This window comes from Meriones unguiculatus, chromosome 7 (genome assembly GCF_030254825.1).
Source record: "Meriones unguiculatus strain TT.TT164.6M chromosome 7, Bangor_MerUng_6.1, whole genome shotgun sequence".
In the NCBI taxonomy this organism is placed as follows: domain Eukaryota; kingdom Metazoa; phylum Chordata; class Mammalia; order Rodentia; family Muridae; genus Meriones; species Meriones unguiculatus.
Genome location: NC_083355.1, coordinates 13177803 through 13201621, shown reverse-complemented (window position 1 = coordinate 13201621; position 23819 = coordinate 13177803). Strand labels below are relative to the sequence as shown.

Below are 23819 nucleotides of genomic sequence, written 5' to 3'. Positions count from 1 at the left end.
AGAACACGTGTTCTTACCAGTGAACCATCTCTCCAGCCCTTCAACCTTTTGTGTAGCCTATACTACTAAAGATGAGCTCTCAGATGTTTTTGAGAATCTGTTCTTCACTTTTAGTTTGAAAGATTATTTCCATTGCATGTGTCATTTTAGATGAATCTGTCCTTTCAGCTTTTGTTGCTCTCTGGCTTGTATGGCATAAATGAGAACTCATTCATTATTATCTTTTTAATGTATCTGTTTTCTCTGGTTGCTTTTAAGGTAATGGCTTCATTTCTTGCTCTTGACAATGTTACCGTGCTATGCCTTAATGTGGTTTTCTGTGTTTATTTTGTGTTTTGTTCACTGATCTTCTGACTTGTGGTTTGGGGGTTTCTTTTTAAGTTTGGAAATTTTCTAGCCACAGTATCTTCAAGATTTTTTACTATTTTTTTTTTCTCCATCTGTAACAGAATAATTGGGAGGATGTGCTACTCTCAGGGATTATTAAGACTATTCATGAAACTTACCCTTTTGTCTCTCTAGAAATAATTTAGATGTTATAAATGCTATTTATTGGTCAATTTACAGTTTTTGTTTAGGCATAGAAGGTGGCTGAAGGTACCACTCAAACCAATGAATTCAGACCTAGACAAACTGAAAAGTCATCAACCTTCATTTCTGTGTCAGAAGTGAGCTCACTCACAGGAAAGTTCCTTGTCTAGACCTTGGAGAAGAGACATGGGGAATCACAGCTTACGAGAGCAAATCCTACTTGGAGAAACCTCTGTAGGAGCAAGTGTTGGTGGGACTGGGATTGATAGAGGATAGGTGCTTGGCCTGGGGCAGGCAGGGAGATAAACCTCTAGTGATTTACCTCAGAAGCTTCACCAGATTCTCATTATCTGTGCTCCTTACAGAGAAAGAGGAAAGTGGTGGTTCTGATATAGCAGGGCATTCTGGTACCTTTAACCAGGCCTACCTTCTTAAGGGCAATTCCACCAGAGCTCAGTCTTCTAGAGATCCTCAGGAACCTAGAAAAAGGGAAGTGATCAACACTAGTCCATTCAGACCTCTGTGGGGAACAGGAAGTGTAGAACCCGAGCTCTCTGCAGCCATTCTGCCTGACCTAAGAAAGGGAACAGCAGTTGGAGTTCATAGCTTAGTGGCACAGGCTCACTAAAAGACTGACCTAATCACAACGAGACAGTATATTCTCCAGTCTCTATCCAGGTCCTAGCTTTGTCCTCTCCAAAACTGAAGTGGTTATTCAGTGAAAGGAAAATAAATGAGAGCTTTTATTGGCACACAAGAGCAATCTAGATGGGAACTTGGAAACTTGAAGGGGAAAGTAGATGCAGGATGCTGACCAGTTAAAGCTCCAAATCTTCCCAGTCTTCAGAATCTAATTGAGAGCACTCTCTGGCAGAATAGCTCTATGGAAAACAGATCGCTGATGATCAAATAGCCCAAGTAGCAGGGTTGAGGGCTGGGGCAAGTTGCCCTGCTTGCAGCTAGAGCAACAGGTCTAGGGTAATGGCTGGGTAGGATCTGTCTTCTGCATAACTTGGGGACTGCTGCAGTCTTCTTTCTGCTCTTCCCTAGACCCAAGCAAAGCCAGCTGAAGACTGGACTGCAACAAGGAACCAAACACATACTCGCGCACACACACAACACACACATACACACACAAAGAAAAAGAGAAAAAAATAGAGTGCATTGTTATATAGAGCTTGCTAGGCCTTGATTGGTTGGATGTAAGTGCATTCAAATGAAGTATAAACTAGAACAAATCAGAAACAAGCTGTCAGACCTAGATGGAGAAAGGATAAACTAAAGCCTGCCAAAAGAATTCCCAACCAGATCCGGGGTGCAGCGTCCCTCCAGGCCTGTGCAGCGATAGGAAGCCAGGTACTCAGCCATGCCATTGGTAAGGCCACAAAATATTTCACCCTGGGGTTTAAAATAGTTTATAGTCTTAAAACTGTATGCTGTTTCTGTTACCTTTGCACCCACACATACTGCCATGATCTACACCTGTAGCTCTCCAGCTGCTGCCACTGCCCACTCCAAGAGATGATCTTCAGTTGTCAGTGTGAGCTGTCAAATGCCTCAGCTCTCATCAGACCCAGAATTTCTCCTTATCTTTGATTTCCATTCCTGATTACCATTTAATTGACAACTGGGACCCCTCCCATCCCTGCCATTAGAACTACAGAACATTTTCTCCCTCAGCCTTAGGTATACCATATTGTAAAGGACTTTTTAAAATATTTATTCTTACTATTTTTAGGTTTGTAGTCTCCCTGGAACCAGAGTTCAGTTGTGAGCTGCCCAGCATTGGTGCTGGGAACTGAATTTACATCCTCCACAAGATGTGTTTTTAAACACTGAGCCATCTCTCCAGCCTCATAAGGGACTTTTACTGAAGAAACTTACACCCAAACATACTGTATCTGGTTATCAAGAGAAAATGAGAAAGTATAACCAAGGACAAAAAAAAAAAAAAAGCATACTTTGAGGAAACAGCAAATATTGAAGCCAGTTTCAGATATTGAAACAAGATTGGAATTGAATCAGATCAATTATTTAAAACAATTATGATTAATACATTAACATATAGTAGACAATCTATGAAAAGATGACCATTATATAAAGTAGTTGAAATTCTAAGAAAAAAGAAAAAAAAAAGAAATGATAAAGGTAGAAAACACAAACTGAACTGGGCATACCCATAATCCCAGCACTCAGGAGGCTAAAGCAGGAAGATTAAGTTTGATACAGATCTGGATGTATACAGTGAAACCCTGTTTCAGAAAGAAGGAAGAATATCTTTTATGCATTCATTAGTATACTGTAAAAAATTAGTAAAGAAAATTGCTGATCTTGAAGATCTCTCAAAAAATGCCTATGATTATAAGGAAAAGAAAAAATAAATAATTCCCAACAACTTTTGGACAATGTGTAAAATTTGTACAGAAGGACTACAAAACAGCAGGGCAAAAGAAAGAGGTATTAGAGGAAATAGTGACCCTGAATTTTGTAAAATTAGTGTTGGATACAAAGCTACAATTCAGGGAGCTGATAAGGTATTGCTTGGGATAAATGTAAACACTAACTGTAATAGACACAAGAAATTGAAAACAAGTTTTAGGATATGAGGGCTGTCTGGATACAAAATCTGATTACATTGTTCATTAGGATTGATTGGCTGATCTGGCTGCCTCTCTCATTGGTCCATTTGCATCCCTCCTGAAGCTACGTGCTTGGTCACAGAGCATGACTTCCTGATAGAAGAGGCCCACCCTTTGGTCAGTTGTGTATGTGTAGCTGAGCTCCCCTGCTAGAACTTCTCCCTTGCTAAGAAATTCTCAATCAAAGTGTTTTGAGATGTCAGGAGGTGAGAAACACCTTACCTATAAATATCAGAAATAGCAGTTACATATATTTTCTGAGAAACCATTCTAGAATGAAGAAACTAGGGTAAAATATTTGGAGTACAAAGTGTTGAGAGAAAAATCCTCCATTAATGAAACCTGCTACTTCTTACAGCGGAGCTTTTCCTGTAAGAGATGCTAAAGCAGGTCTCGGCCGCCATGGCCCTGCGCTACCCCATGGCCGTGGGCCTCAACAAGGACCACAAGGTGACGAAGAACGTCAGCAAGCCAAGGCACAGCCGGCTCCTCGGACGCCTCACCAAGCACTCCACGTTCGTGCAGGACGTGGTGAGGGAGGCGGGAGGTGTGCGGCTTCGCACTCTACCAGCGGTGCGCCAAGGAGCTGCTCAAGGAGTCTAAGGACAAGCGCGCGCTCAAGCTCATGGACGAGTGAGTGGGCACGCACATCCGCACATCCGCGCCAAGGGAAGCGGGAGGAGCTGAGCAACGTGCTGGCAGCTGGGAGGAAGGCGGCGGCCAAGAAGGACTGATGTCCCCCTCCCCCGATAAACGTTGTGCCGCACAAAAAAAAGACAGAGAGAAATGCAAAGCCTTGTGGGCCATGTATTCATGAAAGAATACATGAAATTACTCGTAGCAGACTTTTGTTTTTTTTCCTTGAGATAGAGTTTCATTATATAGCCCACCCAGGTTGTCCTTGAACTCATGGCAGCCCTCTTACCTCATCCTTCCAGGTGTTGGAATTACAGGCCTGTACCACCATGATCATCTCTTAACAGATGTTCCTAACAGATTCAAAACAGCAATTAGCTGCAGCTACTCAGTCATGTACTAATGCAACTCTATTTGCATGTAAAATAAATGACAGTTAATTATAAAAGGGGCAGGTGGAAAAAGTTGAGTTATTTTGTTACTGTATACACTCACTACCTGTGAAGTGACATTTGAAAGAATACATTGTAAGCTCTAGAGCAATCACTAAAAGAATTAAAATATAATTGATATGTCAAAAAGGAAAAAACATGGAATCGTATAAGATGCTCAGTTAAAACCACAAAAATCAGAAAAAGAATGAAAAAAAGAATATTAAGGAATCAAATACAAAAAAATAACAAATACATTAAACTATATCACTAATCACTTAGGTTATTAGAATGTTAATGACCTAAATAAACCAATTAAAAGGCAGAAGTTGTTCATGTGTATCAAAAGTAAAATCGAATATAAGTCATATATAGACTAAAAGTAAACCAGTAGAGGAAGGTATGTCATTCTTCCTTAATCAAAAAAGATCCATTAAGTTTTGAGTAGACTTCAATTATGGCAGGTTATCAGAGATCGAGGCATTATCTAGTTTTAAAAGAATAAGTTCTCCAAGAACACAGGACAATCCTTAGTGTGTTAGCACCTAAAGTAGCTCATTAAAATATGTAAAGAAAAAGTGATAGAACTCTGAAGAAGAACAGATGAATCCATATCATATTTGGAAACGTCAACACAAGCTGTGAGTAACAGAAATATCCAGCAGACAGGAAAATCGGGATATAATTGAACTTTACAAAAGCATCGATCAACTGGCTATAATGAACGTCTCGGAACCACTTCTGTAGCGTGAGCTAAGCCATAGCTTCTTGAACTGTGAGTTGATTCTGTATTGGGGTCACATGACTGAATGAGAGGACAAAAACAGTGGTAACAGTGAAAGGTTCCTAAACACACCAAAAAAATAACAAAAATCAAAATAAAGCACATAGATGTTTTTCTGGCAGCATTTGCTGTCGCTGTGTTGCATGTTTTTGCATGCTTTTGCATCTGGTATGGTGTTACATGTGCTTACATGTGTTGCTGTGTTGCATGCGTTGTATGGAACAACTTCACTCAGCCTCAGTTCTGAGCAGGGTACACACGCACTTTGTTTGGAATCCTGCCACAGCACACCAGTGCAAACTGCCTGACACACTCAGCTGAGCTTCAAGATTACTGAACATTGTGAGGTTCATAGATTTACTATATAGGCAAAATTTTCTGCTCTTATAGAGACAGTGGTTTAATTATGGAGAACAAATTGTTGTTCCTTATCATGTATCAAATTAGTGCATCTTTGAATTGGATTGTTTTAGAATGTTTGATTTTAAAATTGCTATTTGTATAGCAAGTATAGCCTAGGTGATGCTTGTAATCCTAGTACTCAGGAGGTGGCATTAGGAGGGTCAGGAGCTCAAGATCATCCCTGGATGCAAGATCATGACTTGGCTACAAGAGACCCTGTATCAGAAAAATCATATGTGTGTGCGTGTGTTTGTGTGTGTGTGTTTGTGTGTGTGTACTATTTGTGCAATTATTCTTTAGAGTTTTGTAAGGCTCAGTGGTAGAATGTTTGCTTAACATGTAGAAGAGGTTCTATTTTCTTTCTTCACTGCTACAAAAAAAAAGGAAAGAAAAAAGAAACCCTCATATAAGATGAAATAGAAAGTCTCAGTATTTTTGATGAATTTTTTTATGAATTTTTAAAGATAATTATATCATTTCCTCTTTCCCTTTCCTCTTGTCAAGCCCTCCCATATACCAGCTCCTTGTTCTCATTCACATTCATGACCTTTAGTTTTTTTAATTATTGATGTGTGTATGTGTGTACATGTGTGTATGCAACTAAAATAAAAATGTAGTCTGCTCAATCTGTATCATGTATGTATGTTTTCATGGTTGACCATTTGGTATTAGATAACCAATTGGTGTGCTTTACCCTGAGGAAGACTATTTCTCCTGTTTTCATCATTCCTTAGTTGCCTGTAGTTCTTTGTCTAGGGTTGAGGCCTCCTGAACCTTTCCCAATCCTCATTCGCATGTCAATTGGTGTCTTCTTGTTCAGGTCATGGTTAGACAGCCATGTTGGTGTTGCCTCTCTGACATTTCTAGAAGACAGCATCTTGCAGAAATGTTCCTCTGGCTCATATAATTTTTTTCTGTTCCTTCTACAAAGAACCCTGAGCCTTAGGTACAGGAGTTGTATTCTAAGTGTATCAGTTTGATCATCTTCCTTTTGGTCACTGGCGTATTTCTGTAGCAGCCTCTGTCTTTGCAGAGGGTGTTCTGGAGGGTGAGGACTACACCTCTCTGGGGGTGTATGCCTAAATAGTTAGAATGCAGTTTGGGAGGGTGTTTGTCTAGTAAAGTGCCAGTTGTAGTTTCTCCTAGCCCCATGAAGCTAAGTTTTTAATACCAGGCATGACTTCTCTCTTGAGAGAACCCCCCATAGCTTTTTACATGACTCAGCAAGTAATGACCTTCCTCTTCAAAACAATACACATCAGACTAGCATGATTTAATCATAACTTCTACCACTATGTGAGGAAGAAGTTATATTGATCCTCTACAGCCTCTCTGCAAAATTAGAAAAAGGATTTCCTAATGCCCCCTGCTAGGTCAGCATGACCCTGATAATAGAACTGAATGAAGACTCTATAAGAAAATAACAGGATGTTATCTCTCAGAATCAGAATTTCTAAATTAAAAAACAAAGCAACCCATCAAATAAAAAAGTGGACAAGAACATATACCAGGTTATGTATGGCTGAGTAAATATTTGAAAATTAAATAAATAAAAGGGAGATATAACAACAGACACTGGAGAAATCCAAACAATCATTAGGTCTTACTTCAAAAGCCTATATACCACAAAATTTGAAAATATAAATGAAATGGACAATTTTCTTGATAGATTCCACTTACCAAAGTTAAATCAAGATCAGGTAAATAGATTAAATAGTCCTATATTCCTCAAGGAAACAGAAGCAGTCATCAAAAGTCCCCCTTCCAAAAAAAGGCCCAGGGCCAGATGGTTTCAGTGCAGAATTCTACCAGAACCTCAAAGAAGAGCTAACTCCAATTCTCTTAAAACTATTCCACAAAATAGAAACAGAAGGAACATTACCAAACTCATTCTATGAGAGGCCACAGTCACCTTGATACCTAAACCACACAAAGACCCAACATAAAAACAGAACTTAAGACCTATCTCTCATATGAACATTGATGCAAAAATACTCAATAAAATACTCACAAACCAAATCTAAGAACACATAAAAGAAATCATCCACCATGACCAAGTAGGCTTCATCCCAGGCATGCAAGAGTGGTTCAATATATGGAAATCCATCAGTGTAATCCACCATATAAAAAAACTGAAGGAGAAAAAACCACATGATCATCTCCTTAGATGCTGAAAAAGCATTTGACAAAATCCAACACCCATTCATGTTTAAAGTCTTGGAGAGATCAGGGATACAAGGCACATACCTAAACACAGTAAAGGCAATATACAGCAAGCCTATAGCCAACATCAAAATCAATGGAGAGAAATTTAAATTAAGCCCACTGAAATCAGGGAAATATCACCTTTCACAATAGCCACTAATAACATAAAGTACCTTGGTTAAAGTACTTTAACCAAACAAGTAAAAGACGTGTTTAAGTCTCTGAAGAAAGAAATTGAAGAAGATATCAGAAGATGGAAAGATCTCCCATGCTCATGGATCGGTAAGATTAACATAGTGGAAATGGCCATCCTGACAAAAGCAATTCCCATCAAAATACCAACACAATTCTTTACAGAACTTGAAATAACAATTCTCAATTTCATATGGAAAAATAAAAGACCCAGAATTGCTAAAATAATCCTGTACAACAACAGATCATCTGGAGGCATCTTCATCTCTGATCTCAAGCTGTACTACAGAGTAATAATAATAAAAACTGCATGGTACTGGCATAGAAACAGAATGGTGGATCAATGGGATCAAATAGAAGGCCCAGAAATAAACCCACACCTACCCTACGGATACTTGATTTTTGACAAAGATGACAAAACCATACAATGGAAAAAAAGATAGCATCTTCAACAAATGGTGCTGGTCTAACTGGATATCTACATGTAAAAAAAAATACAATAGATCAGTATTTATCACCCTGCACAAAAATAAAGTCCAAGTCGATCAAAGACCTCAACATAAAACCAGACACACTAAATTTGTTAGAAGAAAAGTGGGGAATAGCATTGAACTCATTGGCACAGGAGACAACTTCCTGAACAGAATGCCAACAGCACAGGCTTAAGATCAACAATCAATAAATGGGACCTTATGAAACTGAAAAGCTTCTGTAAAGCAAAGGACACACTCATCAGAACAAAAAGACAGCCTACAGATTGGGAAAGAATCTTCACTAACCCTATATCTGACAGAGGGCTAATATCGAGAATATATAAAGAACTCAAGAAGTTAAAAAGCAACAAATCAAGTAATCCAATTAAAGAATGGGGTACAGAGCTAAACAAAGAATTCTCAATAGAGGAATATCGAATGACAGAGAAACACTTAAAAGAAATGCTCAAAATCCTTAGTCATCAGGGAAATGCAAATCAAAACGATCCTGAAGTTTCACCCTACACCCATCCAAATGGTTAAGAATGGCTAAGATGAAAAACTCAAGTGACAACACATGCTGGAGAGGATGTGGAGAAAGGGGAACCCTCCTTCATTGCTGTTGGGAATGTAACCTTGTACAGCCACTTTGGAAATCAATCTGGTGCTTTCTCAGACAATTAGGAATAGTGCTACCTCAAGATCCAGCTATACCACTCCTAGGCATATATCCAAACCATGCTCAAGTACACAACAAGGACATTTGCTCAACCATGTTCATAGCAGCTTTATTCATAATAGCCAGAATCTGGAAAAACCCCTGTCTGGGTGGCTGTGGTTTCCATTCTGTGATAGGATATAATGAATATAAGGATCTCACATTGCTTGTGCTCTTGGTTGTGTTTTGCATATCTGTTAGATTAGATATGTCTTCCAGTTTTCAGTTGTCCCTTTACACACCATTGTGTGGTTGTTTGTCTCATTTTCTCTTAAGGGGCTCTTTGCCTGACATTGAAGCAGGTTAGGGGGAGGTGAATGGTGTTCCCCTTATTTATTGGAAGTACTGGGTTTTCCTAGCCTCCAGACCACTCTGAGTACTAAGCCTGTAATCCTGTTCTATGTCAGAGACAGCAGCATTGGGGTAGTGATGGGAAGTGTGCCACATAGACTTGTTTTTAAGAGTAGATGTTATCAGCTTTTAAGTAATGGAATGAAAGAGTAATGCAGAAAGGAGAAAGGAAGGGATACAGTATGAGATGGATAGAATATGGGTTGGAGGCATGAGGGGTAACTAATTTAGATATGCAAATGTAGATTTTTATGTAGAATAGTGGGGAACAGTCATTAAGGTGAGATAGAGGTTAAAACACAGGGGTTAACATTGTACAAAGCTATGTAAAAAACTAGTCAGTTAGAAAGAAATTGAACTACTGCAATGTTAGAAAAACATGTCACAAGACATAAAAAGTGAAATAGACATATGTATACGTACATATAAATATATAAATGTACATATATACCTGAATATATTATATACATTATATATACATATGTATGTATGTACATGTGTGCATATATATGTATATATACATATAATGAAAGCAAATATGCATGCAAACCAACCAATAGTATCCCAAAAAGTGATAAATCTTTTTCCTTCCAGCCCACATTCTGTGTTTATTTTTGATTCCCAGTATAAAAAAAGCTTCCCAGGGCCATAGCCAGGTGAAGTTCAGACACAGAGAACACTGGTGCTGCCCTTTGTTGGGGGTAGGGAATGGCTTGTCATGTTTCTTGTGGAGCCATTGCAGCCAGGACTGCAGACTGGTCACATGGATGCCTGACTTCCATCTGTGTGACATACACATACCCCCGCAGCTTTCTTCCCCTGGAGAGCCCTGAGGACTACAGACTGGAGGGAAACACCAGCTTTAGAAAGAGTGTCTGTCAAAGTCCTGAGGGTAACATTTCACTTACGACCTGAACTCTCCCTCTATGACAGGAACATGGCCAAGATATCCAAGCACTCTTTTCAACATCATGCTGATGGTTATTTTAGATGATGCAATCAGACAGGAAAAAGAAAGTTACACAGATAAGGAAGGGATAGCACTTATGATGGTCTTTGTAGAGAATCCAAAAGAGTTAGCAAAATCCTGGGACTAATGAGCAAATATAGGAAGGTCTTAGGATGCAAGATTAATCTACAGAAGCCAGCTGCTTTCCTGGATATGGCAATGAGCAAATGGAATTTTAAATCTGCAACATAACAGCACTCACAGAGTCATTCTCCTAGATTATACTCTTATGTATAAATATAAAAAGAAAATGTAGCAGATTTATATGAGGGAAACCACAAAGTCCATGATGAAAAGCAAAGAACCAAATCAGTCAGAGGAGGAGAGACAGCTCACCTCATTTGTTTCCCTTCTCTGTGTTTATTGATGTATCCTAAACATACTTCTCCAAAGTCCTGTCAAGTTTTATTACTTTATTGTGGCAAATAAATATGGTCATTCCAGTTACCCCATCTTGGTCAGAATAAAAACCGTGAATCTTATCTATGTCTCACAAATGTGCCCCTTTTCTTGTGTTTTGGTTTTTTGAGATACGATCTCACTACACAGTTCTGGCTGTAATAGAATTCACTCTGTAGACCAGCCTGGCCTCAGACCCCGAGATCCACCTGCCTCTACTCCCCAGGTGCTGAGATTGGAGGCGCGGATCACCATGCCTGACCGAACGTGCACTTTCGTTTGGAAGTAAAATGCAGTGATTCTTGAAGCTTAAACAGTTTGTACATATTTTAAATTAAATATTTGTCATAAATTCTCTCAACATCTTATTGGTGGAATGGTGCATTCTTACCAGGGTGGTCATACCTGTCTTCACGGTGCTCTAAAAGACTTCACATGGAGAACTGAGGAACGAGCCCAGTGAGTTAAGTCGCGTGCCAGAATCTGTAGAAAGCAGATAGAATTGCATGTCTTGTCATCCCAGTGCTCCTATGAGGACGTGAGATGTGAGACAGCCGACTGGACGCTTACAGGCCGGCTTGCTCTGTGGAGACAGTGGGGAACATGAGGCCCTGCCCCAAACAAGATGGAAGGTGAGGACCCTCTCTACCAGGACTTGAAGAGAGCCCTGCAAGAAAGGGTAGCACATATAGGTAATTATGGGCCGCTGACACCTTTATGGTCTTTGTGGGGAGGGGCACCCATGTTGTTTGGGTTTTTTGTTTGGTTGGTTGTTGGTTTGGTTTGGTTTTCTTTCCTGGTGAGTTTTGTTGTTGTGTTGTGTTTTATTTTGTTTTAAAGAAGTCAGGACAGGAATTAAAACAGGGCATAAACCTGGAGGCAGGACCCAATGCGAAGATTTTCTTAGGAATTGCATAAGGAAAGAGGACCATCAGTGGGCTCCTGACTAGAAGTGACCTGGGGAAGCCACCTTACAAAGCAGGGAACCGGGTATGAAAAAAAGTGAATGGCTAGTCATATGAGCACTGAAAAGGGGCTGATGATGTACACAGCAACGGTGGTTCTACAAGAAGGCTGTCTTCAAAATCATGATGGTCCTTCTCTTCTGGTGTGTTTTGTTTTTCTATTCAGGCCATGCTGAGGCTGTAGAAACCATGGTTTTATGTAGATAAACATGCCCATAAAAATAAGGAGGTAGACTTGTGGGGTCTTTTGGGTTTTTGTTTTGCTTGCTTTGTTGTTGTTGTTGTTGTTGTTGTTTACTTTTTTGTTGAGAGTTCTTGCTGTGTTCTTACTATGTAAACTAGGCTGGCCTCAAATGCGGAATTCTCCTGGCTCATCTTCCTGCAAACTGAGATTACAGGTGTATTCTGCCATGCCCAACTTTTAAGGCTTAATTTGAAATACTTAAATCTATCTCAGTTTTATGTATGGGAATAAAATTTGCAGTTAGTACTATCCTGAGAATAAAAATATTCAAGAAATGTTTTAAGGCCAGTTTGCATGGCAAATTAGCTTTTAATTTTCAGCCATACTTACCTAAAGCATTTTAGACTTATTTCAAGAGGATTCAAAAATGTAGAAAGCTGTGACTTAGATTGAAATAAATGGCAAAACCCTCAAAGGGTGATAAATTAATTTTGTCTTTTGAGATATTCTGTCTTCAGTGTATTGATTCTTCTCCTTTAAGCTATTGGCAAGTTCTAGAGGTGTTTGTAAAGTACAAACCTGTCTTGCTGTAAGTTCAACACAGCTAATTTCAGATGTTTCCTAGAATCCTGAGACCTGTTCTCTGCTCCCTTTCTTCTCTAGATAACTGGTTCATAACTTTTTCTCACTCCTCACATCTCCCAGTGTTCTCTTCTACCATTCTTTTATCCAGCCAGTGCATTTTTCCTCGTATTTCGTAGAGAAAACGAATCTGCCAGAACCTCTCTCCACTGTTGTTGGATTACTTGCCTACACTCCGAGCAGAGGCAACTCCTCCCAGGGTCTGAGTTAGTCTGCAGTGGCATCATCACCAACCCACAAGCTGGGTGTCATAATTCCATTATAGCCCTAGAGTTTGGAAGTCCAAGATCATGGTGGGTCCAGGGCTCCTTTCGGATGAAACTTGTCTGGTTGTATAGCATTCTGCTCACTGTATCCTTTCCTTACTTATCCTGGAGAGATGGGGAGGAGGGAAAGAGGGAAGAAGAAGGGTAGATGTACATTCCATTCCCCCTTGTAATGACCCTGCCCTATGGCCTCATTTTACCTTCACACCTTTTTAAAGTCTCCCACTCCATGTATAATCACTTTTGGGAGTTGGAGCTTCAACCTGTAAGTAATTTGTTGGAGCACAGTTCACTCTATAACACATCCATTATTTAAAGACATGTCTCCAGAAAATCTGTGACATCATCTGTGCCATTTCCTTCCCTAATGCTGGTCATCGCTCCATCCATCTGTAGACATGACTTCTCTCATCTTATCAAAAATAAGTCAGCACTCTTCTTACCTACTTCCTCTGTAGTACCTTTCACCCATTTCTTTCCTTTTTAAAATAAAATTCTGAACAAATTGTTTATATTCTGCTCCAGTGCCTATTTTTGTTTTCTCTTGAACCCCTTTTCTGATCCTGCTTTCATTATACCAACATCTTTTTCCAAGTCAGCAGTGACCACTGTGATGCCATTTCTAGGGGAACATTTCTCAGCCCTACTGGACATGACCCCCTGCAGCATTTGACAGCCAAACCGAGACCTTGACCAGCTTCCTCCTCTTAGTTTTACAACTCCATGTTCTAGTTTCTCATCTCCCTGGCTATTTCTTCTCTTCACTCTTCTCTTCATCGTCAAACCTCCGAATGTCTTCAGTCCCAGGGCTGAGCATGCTTAGACCTTTCCCTGGTTTGTATCTACTTAGTGTCTTACAAGCTTAAGCAGCAGCATGATTTCATACGTTGGGTACATATTGAGAAGTTCTTACTTTATACGTTTAACCTACACACCTCCCACAAACTTGAGACTCAAAAACACAAATATTTGCCTCAGCCATGGATAAGATGGCTCTTAATGTTTCCAAAACTTCTCACTTGATCTTCCTCCCAAAACGGCTTTTTCATACCAAGTAATGATAACTTCATTTTCAAGTTATTTGGTACAAAAATCTTGAAGTTTCTTTTTTTAACTTTGTTTGTGTGAGTGCATGTTGATGCAAAATGGTGAGCTTACATCTTGTGCGTGTGAGGTCAGAGGACAGCGTCCATGTCAGTCCTCACCTCCCACCTTATTTGAGACAGTCTCTTCTTGTTGGCCATGCTGTACAAGAAGCGAGTTAGCCTTTGAACTTCCAGGGACAGGCTTCACCTGTCTCCCCTCCCTGTCTTGCTGTAGGAGGACCCAAATTTTAGCTACCACGCCAGCTTTATATAGGGTCTGGGGAGCTGAAATCAGGTCCTCACACTTGTACATCCAGTGTCTTCCCCGCTGACCCGTTTTCCCAGCTTCTTAAGTCATTCTTGCTTCATCTCTTTATATCAGGCATTACATCCAGCTGGATCTTCTTTCAGGTCTTTCCCAGAGCCTGCCTGCGTCTCATCACCCCCATTATCAACCTGTATTATTTGCAGCAGAAGCAGTGTAAGTGGCCTCTTTGTTTGATTCTTGTCCCCAACAAAATCTTGGGTGATCTTTTTACTACTTAAAACAAATTACATTTTCTCTTACACAGAAAACACTTCCATAACTTCCCATGTTGCTCATATTAAAAACCAAATTCCTAGTAGTCACATGCAGTGCCTTATAGACGCTGGTTCTTTTCTCCCTCAGAACTCGGCTCCGTCATTGCTTACTGATTTGCTCACTAGTCTCCCGCACTGGGCCTTTTTATGCTGTGTTCCCTTTGACCAGGGACCTTGTACTTGGAGTTGCCCATGGCTTTCTGATCTCCTGCAGGTGCTTGCTCAAAGGCTCTTATTGAGGAGGTGTTCAAGAACTTGTGTTTCTTTTCAATTACAAACCTCCCTCTACCTTCCACCATCTCCCCTCTCTTTTCTTTACTTGATCTTTCTCATTAAAAAGCATACCATCTAAAACACCACTTTTTATTTTTTACAATTTATTCACTTTGTATCCCAACTGTAGCCCCCTCTCTCGTCTCCTCCCAATCCCATCCTCCCTCCCTCTTCTCCCCCTATCCCTCTTCCCTAGTCCACTGTTAGGGGAGGTCCTCCTCCCCTTCTACCTGACCCTAGACTTTCAGGTCTCATCAGGACTGGCTGCATTGTCTTCCTCTGTGTCCTGGCAAGGATGCACTCCCCTGAAGGGGAGGCAATCAGAGAGCTTGCCACTGAGTAAAACATCACTTTTTAAAATTCAATTTTTCACTCTCATGCAGAAGCTTGATTCTTGTGTGTTTTGTGCAGTGCTGTAGCCCTGGACTGGATGGATGAGTTGGATATTTTTCAGTAGAGGGGCTTGTCTGGTTTGTCAAGGCCAGCTCACCACAGGTCCTTCAGAGGAACCTGAGCTGAGATGCAGCCTTTCCTGAACTGATCAGCATCTCTGAAAAGGAAATTACTCTTTTGGACACTGCAATGAATTTTTAGGTTCTCTAGTGGGTAAATATTTTTAAAGCACTTAGAACAGTGTCTGGCACATGGAAAGAGCTTGTAAGTGTTTATTTTAAAAGCAACAAATACTTCATCAAGCATTTTGTGATAAGTAGCATTAGCAGAACGTGAACCAAAACCAATAAACCTCAAGAGGTTCAAAGTGGCCCTAATTCTGTAATGGAGAGTTGCTGTATTAGTCACAGAGCTGGGATGGAGTCTGACGGCTTTCTAGACAAACAGCAGTAGTTATATGCCCTTGCTACACTCTAACAAAATTAGACTGTGCGCTAGGGTGGGACTGCAGATGCAGAGATTTGTGGAATAAGCTATAAAGAATTGTTTCAAACTTGAGTCCAAGAAACACTCCGTTTTGAAAGGATTGCTTCAAAAGTCAGGGTTTAGGAAACTGCACAGAAAAGTCTGGGTACCATATATTTATCCATTCACCAAACAAACACTTCTCACCCGGTACTTTGTTAGGGATCGAAACTAACCTTCTAGGATCTCACGGCAATTATCACCTAGTGCTATGATTGAGAAGAGCCTTGCATGGGTTGCTCCCTCATTCCAGTATGATATTCAAATAAAGAAATCATTTGCTGACCTTACACACGCTAGACAAAATATACTTCCTGAGGAAGTACTATTGAAATGCTAAAAAGAAAAGATTGGTGATATAGCTCAATGGTACAATATGCATGAAGCCCTGGGATTGTTTCATGGGTATGTTTGTTTGTTTGTTTTTAATTTAAAACTATTTTTATTGTTTGAGAATTTTATGCATGTTTTTAATGTGTCATGATCAAACCTACTCCTCCTTTTCTCCCCAGTAATAATACTTACTTCGTTTTTCCTGCCACTGTTCCTCCCAATTTCATGTATTCTCTTACTGCTATCAATGTGTGCATGGGTTTAGGGTTGTTGCTGGTATTCAAGGGCCTCATTCCCAAACAAAACTGATTCTTCCTTTCTAAGCTGTTGATGGCCAACACTGTCTCAGCTGGGGGTGGCACTCCCTCCTGGCATGTTGTCTGGCTTGATCTTGTGCAGATCTTGGGCACCGTGGCAAGACACTGTGAGTTCGTGTGTTTGACTGCCAAGTTGTGTCCAAAAGACAATTTTACTATAATCATCCATCTCTTCTGGCTTTTTGCACCGTCCTCCTAAATGGTACCTAGACCTTGGAGAGGGCATATGACATGGCTGTCCATGTCATATGTCCCAAACTCGTCCCCTGGATGAGTTTGGTGTGTGTGTTTATGTAGTTGTTGTTGTGATAACTGGAATGAAATCAGAGCTTTGGAATACAGCCCAAACATCAGTATTTTTGTACCAAAAAAAAAAAAAAAAAACTTTAAAAAATACAGAAAAGGAAACAACATGACAACAAAATTTTAGAATTTGAGAAAGAGCTGGACCAGAATTTGTCATTGCATATAAAAAAATACAAACAGTCTTCAGGAGAAAGAGGCTTAGAAAATGCCTTTAGAAGCAACAGGATCTTTCTTGCTGTCCAAGTTTGGGAAAACTTCAGGACTTGCAGGAGATAGAGTGACAACTGGAAAATGGGTTCAAAGTTTGGATAAGTCGCATGACTCAGAGCTGATGGCCTGGCAGATCACATGGCCAGCCCCACCCCCATTGTGGGGTCTCTCTGAAGACATAGACTGAGAAAGGTAACTTGAGTGCAATTGAGGATAAAAGAAAGACAGTTTGTGTATAGTGTCTGTCCTCAACACCCCGGTGCCCTTAGAAGAACATGGCATCCATATCTAGGATGCAAATGGCATATTCGAGGATATGCTCTGTGCAAATGTTTAGGAAAAAAGTCCAGAAGAGGAGCTGAGCTTTGGGGACGGGGGGGGGGGGGGAGGACCAGGCCCCTGTGTCATGCCTTATGGGGACATCCATCCAGTCAGAAGCCTGTACATGTCCAAACTGCTTTCAGTAAGCTATAGAAGGCCTAAGAACAAGGACACCAAAGATCAACAGACATGAAAAAGGTTTCTAAAGAGAAAGACAGGCACCAGAATATTCACTGGTGCATATAAAACCCCTTTAAATAGAGACACACTTAGTGCTTGACAGGTGGGTATATAGATAGACCTTCAGACCTTCGATCATAACCTCAAGAGAATTCAGCGATGTCCTGTGTGCACGGGCATGCTGTACGCTCTCGCAGAGGAGTAAGGAGCCCTCTGTTCTGTTGGTGCATGCGTGTGTGCAGCAGATGTTAAGTCTCAGCTTCATCATTTTCTAAGCTATATGGTGCTGTGTGGGTTACCAAAACTCTTTGTACCTCAGTTTCCTCACTTATGAAATGGGAGTTCATAGTGATGCTGTTTCATAGAACAAAAAAGAACCCCTAGAAATTCAAACTATACTGGCAGTTGTTTCTAATTCCATAGAACATCTTAAAGTAAATGTTGAAGAAACTCTAAGAGATATCAGGACAAAGATATGGAAAGTAGAAACCATGAAAAAAGATGACAAAATAGAGAGAGACAGGCAGATGGACAAGCAGACAAGAGAAATGGCTAAAACCCTTCCTGAGAAATGGCGGGGAGGGCGATCTGTATGGTTGACAGGGAAAGGCCCCTGTATAGGGCATGGCACTGGAACCTCTCTGAGCACTGAGGAGAGAGCCAAGTTCTCAAGCGGAAAGAGGGTCACGTCTAAAGGGCGAAGACCCGAGTTATGGAAGGATAATCACGTTCTAAGCAGTGTGGGCTTATTCTGGGAAGGCTACCCTAGTTCCAGGATATAAAACTTGTTTGATTTAGATATATCTGTCACTTCAAAAGATTGTTCTTGTGTGTTCAGCCAAGTAAGGGCTCAACTCTGCTTAGTGGTCTGAACTCTTCACATCTGCCTTTGTCTGAGAACACCTATTTTTCTTTTTAAAGTTAAGGTAAAAGAGTATTCAATCTGCCACCTTCCTTCCCTTTCTCCTCCTCCAGTTCCCTGTCCCATTTGTCTTCTTTTCCCTTCCTGTTTCTTCATTCTCCCATTTCTTGCCCCTTTGAGCCATCACACACTTGCTATGTCTATTTCTGTCTCTCCTTCTCCCTTTTTCTTTCTATCCACAGAAGTCTTATGTTTGTCTAATAATTGGCAAGAGAGATCTCTTTTTTCTCTTGCTTGCTTCTTCAGTGATGAATAGCTGGCGTCAGATCAAAGACAAGCCCTGTGGTTTTCTGGCTGCCCAGAAGGGCGGTGCAGCTGGCAGGCATCCCAGCTGCCTAGTGATAGGCATGTGGAAGAGATACCAAGCTCACAGGTCACTGTGTGTGTGTTCGTGTACGTGTGTTTTGCAGGCCAACAGCAGGCTGAAGCAGATCGAGAAGGAATACATTCAGAAGCTTGCCAAATCTTCCCAGGTAAGCATGGGCCCAAGGCACAAAATAACACAGTAAACCCCAAACAAAAAGCAGAAATGAAACCAATACAGCAAAGCCTTTGTACTTCAGAGTTAAATCAAATTCTTGTCAGTTTTTCATGGATTAGTATCATATTTTATGGGTAGATAAATAAAATATTTTTAATATTTCAATCTTATTAAAATTAGGAATGATTGTGCATATTGAGCCATTTGAACCAACACCATACACACACACACACACACACACACAGAGAGAGAGAGAGAGAGAGAGAGAGAGAGAGAGAGAGAGAGAGAGGAGAGAGAAAGATGTTGTAAAACCAGCTAGCACACTTGAATAAGCCCAGGCCGAAACATGTTTCACAAGGGCAGGAGATACACACCTACATTTGTGATGTAAGCAGGTTGATAACATCTGTACTTTTCTTTTCATTTTTTTTTCAATATTCTAACTCATTGCACCCAGGAGCTAGTTGACTAATGCAAAATGACAGACAATTCTAAGTTAAATCATAAGCTTCTGGCTCCTTCTGAAGGGTGGGAAAGAATCACGGCCACCGTCACTTGTTTGTTAACTCTGGCAGTTTTGCTGCAAGGAGTGGGCAGTTAAACGCCATCCCTGCTTGAGGGGTGGTGCTTGCAGAACTTTTGCTGCAGGAGTTGGTCCATTTTCCAATAGTTTCAGTTAGGGAGTCCCAAACCTCGGGAGTTCTGTGAGTTCTAGACAAAGCGAACACTGCTACCTTCACTTTGTAGATGGATTAACTAAATCGTTTAGTTTTAGTTTCCACATCTAATGGCTGTAAGTTGGCTTTAGTCTCACTGCCTGTGTACAAAGACACATAAACTGAAATTCATGTAACATTTTATGAATTGCCTCATAATAGGAGCAACAGAACAAACGTAATATCCAACATTTCTGGGCACAAACCTAGTGACTTCAATCAGTCTTCCTTATTGGTTCCATCTTTCTAGTTGAGCAAACTGAGAGTTAAGGGCTGGGAATGTAGCTCAGCAGTAGAGGGCAGAGAACTGAGATCAGAGGGATGAGATCATAGGAGCTAGCGAGTGACTAAGCCAGGACACAGCCTGGATCTGACTTCAAAGGGGCAATCTTGACCTTTGACATACCAGCCTGGCCCAGTGCTTCACCTTTCTAATACAGCAAAACTTTGAATGTAGTTATCAGGAAATGTCAATTCTGTAATTATTTCTAAAATGAGCATGTTATATAGCTCTCATACCATTAAGAAAGCCAGAAGTCTTTGTTTAACTGAATAGTCATATGTGTTTATATGAGAGATGATTATGGCTTGCTTGCTATTCTTCCAGCCCCTTCAGGAAGAAATGTCCTTGTTAATCTGCTGAAAACGATGCTTATAACCTGCTGAAAAAAAATCTTAACTCTCCCAAATTAAAGTTTAAACAGAAACATGAAAAACTGCAGCTTGGCATGGTTCTTAACTTTGCTTTATTTGAAATGGAGGACACGGTAAGATGGAAGCCAGCTAATAAAAATGCTTAACTAACAAGAGTGTAAACAGGAGCCTTAGGTTCAGCTACAGGAATGTGTGCAGAAGCCTGCTGAGGTGACATTAAAGCAAACTAAATATGAGCATATATGAAAGCCCAAGCGTGGAGTGCACAGGCCTGGATTGGAAGACCAGACAGTCATGCCACCTGTGTGACCTTGAGCGAGTTTACCTGCCACCTTTGGAGTTTAGTTTCCTCATTAGTCAAGCAGAGATCATTACTTATCTCTTAAGACAGTTTTAACTAGTAAATAAACTGACGTCCTAAGCACACAGTGCCTTGTATGTACTAAAACATTTAATGACAGCAATCTCAGGTGTGTGAACACAGCAGTAGAGATAGAAAGAAGGGAGCCAAGGTCTAGAGGAAAGACTTTTTTTTCATCACTGACCACACTTTGGGGTGTTTAAGGACTGATGAAAGCTCTCCACAAAATTTGGAACTGTACAAGCTTGCTGTTTTTCTTCAAGACGTTAAGGAAAAGGATGTGGGAAACAACCAGTAACTATCATGCCCTGTAATCATTTCATAAACTCAAGAGGAATGTGATGTCAGGAAAGTACATACTGAAGGGCTGTCGAGTGGAAGATAGCCTTACGCTGATAGTAGTGCCCATCTGTACCTATCTCTGATACAGTGAGTATTTATAGGCAGGAACTGGCACTTGAAAACCTCAGTCTACAGTGCCAGTCGCTGCTGAGAAACAGATTATTTTTAAATGAACGTTAAAAAAGAAAAAAACAAGAACATAGCTGTTTCTGCCTTTAGATGCTAGTTTGCTGGACTCTCTTAACACATATCTCAGCAAGCTGGTGAGAGTGCCAGAAGCAAGTTGCTTCAGTGTGCTTATCAGGGTTTAACAATCTCACTTTCCAGAGCAGAGCTAAGGTGAATACATTAGTGATGGGCCCATTGGCACTCAGGAGAGTGGAGTCTAAATTTGGAAAATATTTGAAATCTCTTCCTTCTGTAAAGGAAGTTACTTGGTTTTTGAGATACCATCAAGCTGTGAACCTAGTAGACCATGTGCACTTAACCCCGGGCCCACTTGGAGGCTGTGCCCCTTATGAGCCACACAGCCGTCACCATCACAGCCAGGGAGGCATTATTTCTGGCCATGCCCTTCCTCTTATTCACATTTTTTTTATCTGAACATTAGATAGTAATCTTGCCTTCTCAGTCCTAACATAGTTCAGTTCAGTTCCCTACTCTTCATTTTCCAAAACAAGGTAGTACCATTTTGCAAGAACATTCACAGCTGAAGAGGACCAGCCGGTTGACCCCACCCACTACCACTCAACCCTTGCCACTACCCTGGCTTGCCTTCCCATCACGGTGCAGATTAATGCCTGTGAAGTATGCTGCATGCCCCAACTGTGTCCAGGGGCCAGGCCAGAGAGAGGGCAGCAAGGGGCCCGGCCCTCCTGCACTGTGTGCGGGGCTCCAGTGCCCCTTGTCCTTTCTAGGTATGTTTGTGTTGGCTGTTGAACTTGGAGGAAGAGTTTTAGAAAAATTTCAAACTGTACCAAAAATCTGGAAAAACAATAGAATGATTTAAAAGGTAAAATTTAACCTATTTTAACTTCTATAAATACTTTGAATAAGATCCTAATGTCTCTGTAAAGCTTCATTGATTAACATTTATTAACAACCATTATCGCTTTTGTGGCTCAAGCTGCTTATAGCGCCCTCCCAAAGTAGCTTCTGTTGTTTGCCCGACAGATGTAGTATCTCACATCTACATGAAAATGTCCTCATCCATGCCTTACTGTGAAGTAAATACAGGGTGAACATTCAGTGACATTTTATGTTCTTTAATTATGATTCTATCCAAGCTGGAGATACCCAATTATGATTGTTTATAATAGATTCCTTTTCTTCAGAACTTTTTACTGTTATTTATGGAAAGGCTAGACTATATTAATTCAGTTTTCCAGGTGATGATTGTTTCTTATTTACCAATACTATCAAATTAAGTAGTTTACTACTTAATCTACTGTTTTAATTTACTGAGTTGCTACTGATATATGCACTCAGCTAAAGTGAAAATTAGATTTCTCATACTCTTAAGCCTACAGTGAATAGACATAAACGTTGTGTTCCTTATTTACTTAGCATTCTGATTACTTTTTAATCTGGAATATTAAATCTTTTTTTTAAGATCTTAAGTCTTTTTTATAAGAAAAAAAATTATTTTTTATACATTGTTCTGCCTACATGTACACTTCATGCCAGAAGAGGGCCCCAGATCATCTTGTAGATGAATGTGAGCCACCATGTGGTTGCTGGGAATTGAACTCAGGACCTTTGTAAGGGCAGTCAGTGCTCTTAACCTCTGAGCTATCTCTCCAGTCCTTTTTTAGGTGATACTGCCATTCTATCTACTAATCAACCCACTTGCCTAGCCAAGTTTCACCTTAAATATTTTGACATTCCCTTATGTGACCTTTATATGTTTTTTAAAAAGCTTTCCAAATATTATCCCATTTCTCCTATAGAAGTCTTTTTTATCCCTCCCCTAAAGAATGTAAAAGCAAGTGTGCTTTCCTTGGAACATTACTTACATAGAGTTCCTTCCAAACACTACACTCATTTCTTCTTGTATGCATTGTCCAGATCTTTTTAAAACAAGGAATGTCTTGGTCTTGAGTCCTTAAAATCACTTGAAATAGCCCTAAAATATTTTTTCTCTTCAGCCTTAGCTATGCTAATCTCAAAAAAAAAAAAAAAATTGAGGCAAGGTCTCATGTAGCCCAAGTTAGCATCAAACTCACCATGTAACTGAAACTGGCCTTGAACTCCTGATCCTCCTGCTTCTACTCTCACTACTGATTTCCTCAATGCTGGTATTTTTAAAAAGAAAGTTGTCTTGTCCTTGAAAAGGAGATCACATGATTGTGGTAGACAGCCAGATCTTTACACATGATAACGTGCAGAGAACTAAATACACGTTGCAGAGTTAAACCCACTTCTGTGAAGTTAGGCCTTACTCAGCTTGAGACACTGAGATATTAAGCTGTGCTCACTGTTTGGCTTTGTGTTCCTATAGAACATCAGTCTTCAACTTCACAGTGGGTTGGGGAAATCTAGCTTTCTGATCCCTAGCTCCTCCAGCCCTATAGCTTCCAGGAGCTCGTTCTTCTGTGCTTCAATTTTGACATTTGCTGTCTGACCTCTACTCCTTCATGGAGGTGCTACGAAAAGTCATTGAAAGGATGTAACAATTATTGCATGGAAGCAAAATGTAATAAAAATTCTCAAAATAGATGAGAACACTATTCTATTTTTAGTAAGGAAATTGCTCCACCCACAGCAGAGGGTCCATTTAATATTCTCATAGTGCTCTTAGAAATTTTATCATTTCAAAATAATCTTAATATTTGATTAAATTTTAAACTTTGTTATAGCGCATTTGTACACTAAGTGTGAACACTTCATATTTACCATGGCAATGCTGTATTAGTGTCCATTGTGACAACTAATATTTCTATAACACTTGGCTCTTACGGACCGCCCTGGGGTTTCTGTTCTTTGTCTTTT

The 23819-nt window shown here is 40.3% G+C and overlaps 1 protein-coding gene and 1 pseudogene across 6 annotated transcripts in view; both read left to right on the top strand.

The window, feature by feature from the left end:
* The window catches only part of Cep112 (centrosomal protein 112), a 412140-nt gene that overhangs the window by 296800 nt on the left and 91521 nt on the right, over nucleotides 1-23819 (top strand). For all 6 annotated transcript variants that reach the window (XM_060386504.1, XM_060386500.1, XM_060386502.1 and 3 more), the window contains one exon: nucleotides 18685-18747. In XM_060386504.1, the coding sequence (XP_060242487.1) occupies nucleotides 18685-18747 (63 nt within the window). The remainder of the gene's footprint in view (nucleotides 1-18684; nucleotides 18748-23819) is intronic.
* LOC132655106 (large ribosomal subunit protein eL36-like) lies at nucleotides 978-5558 on the top strand (annotated as a pseudogene).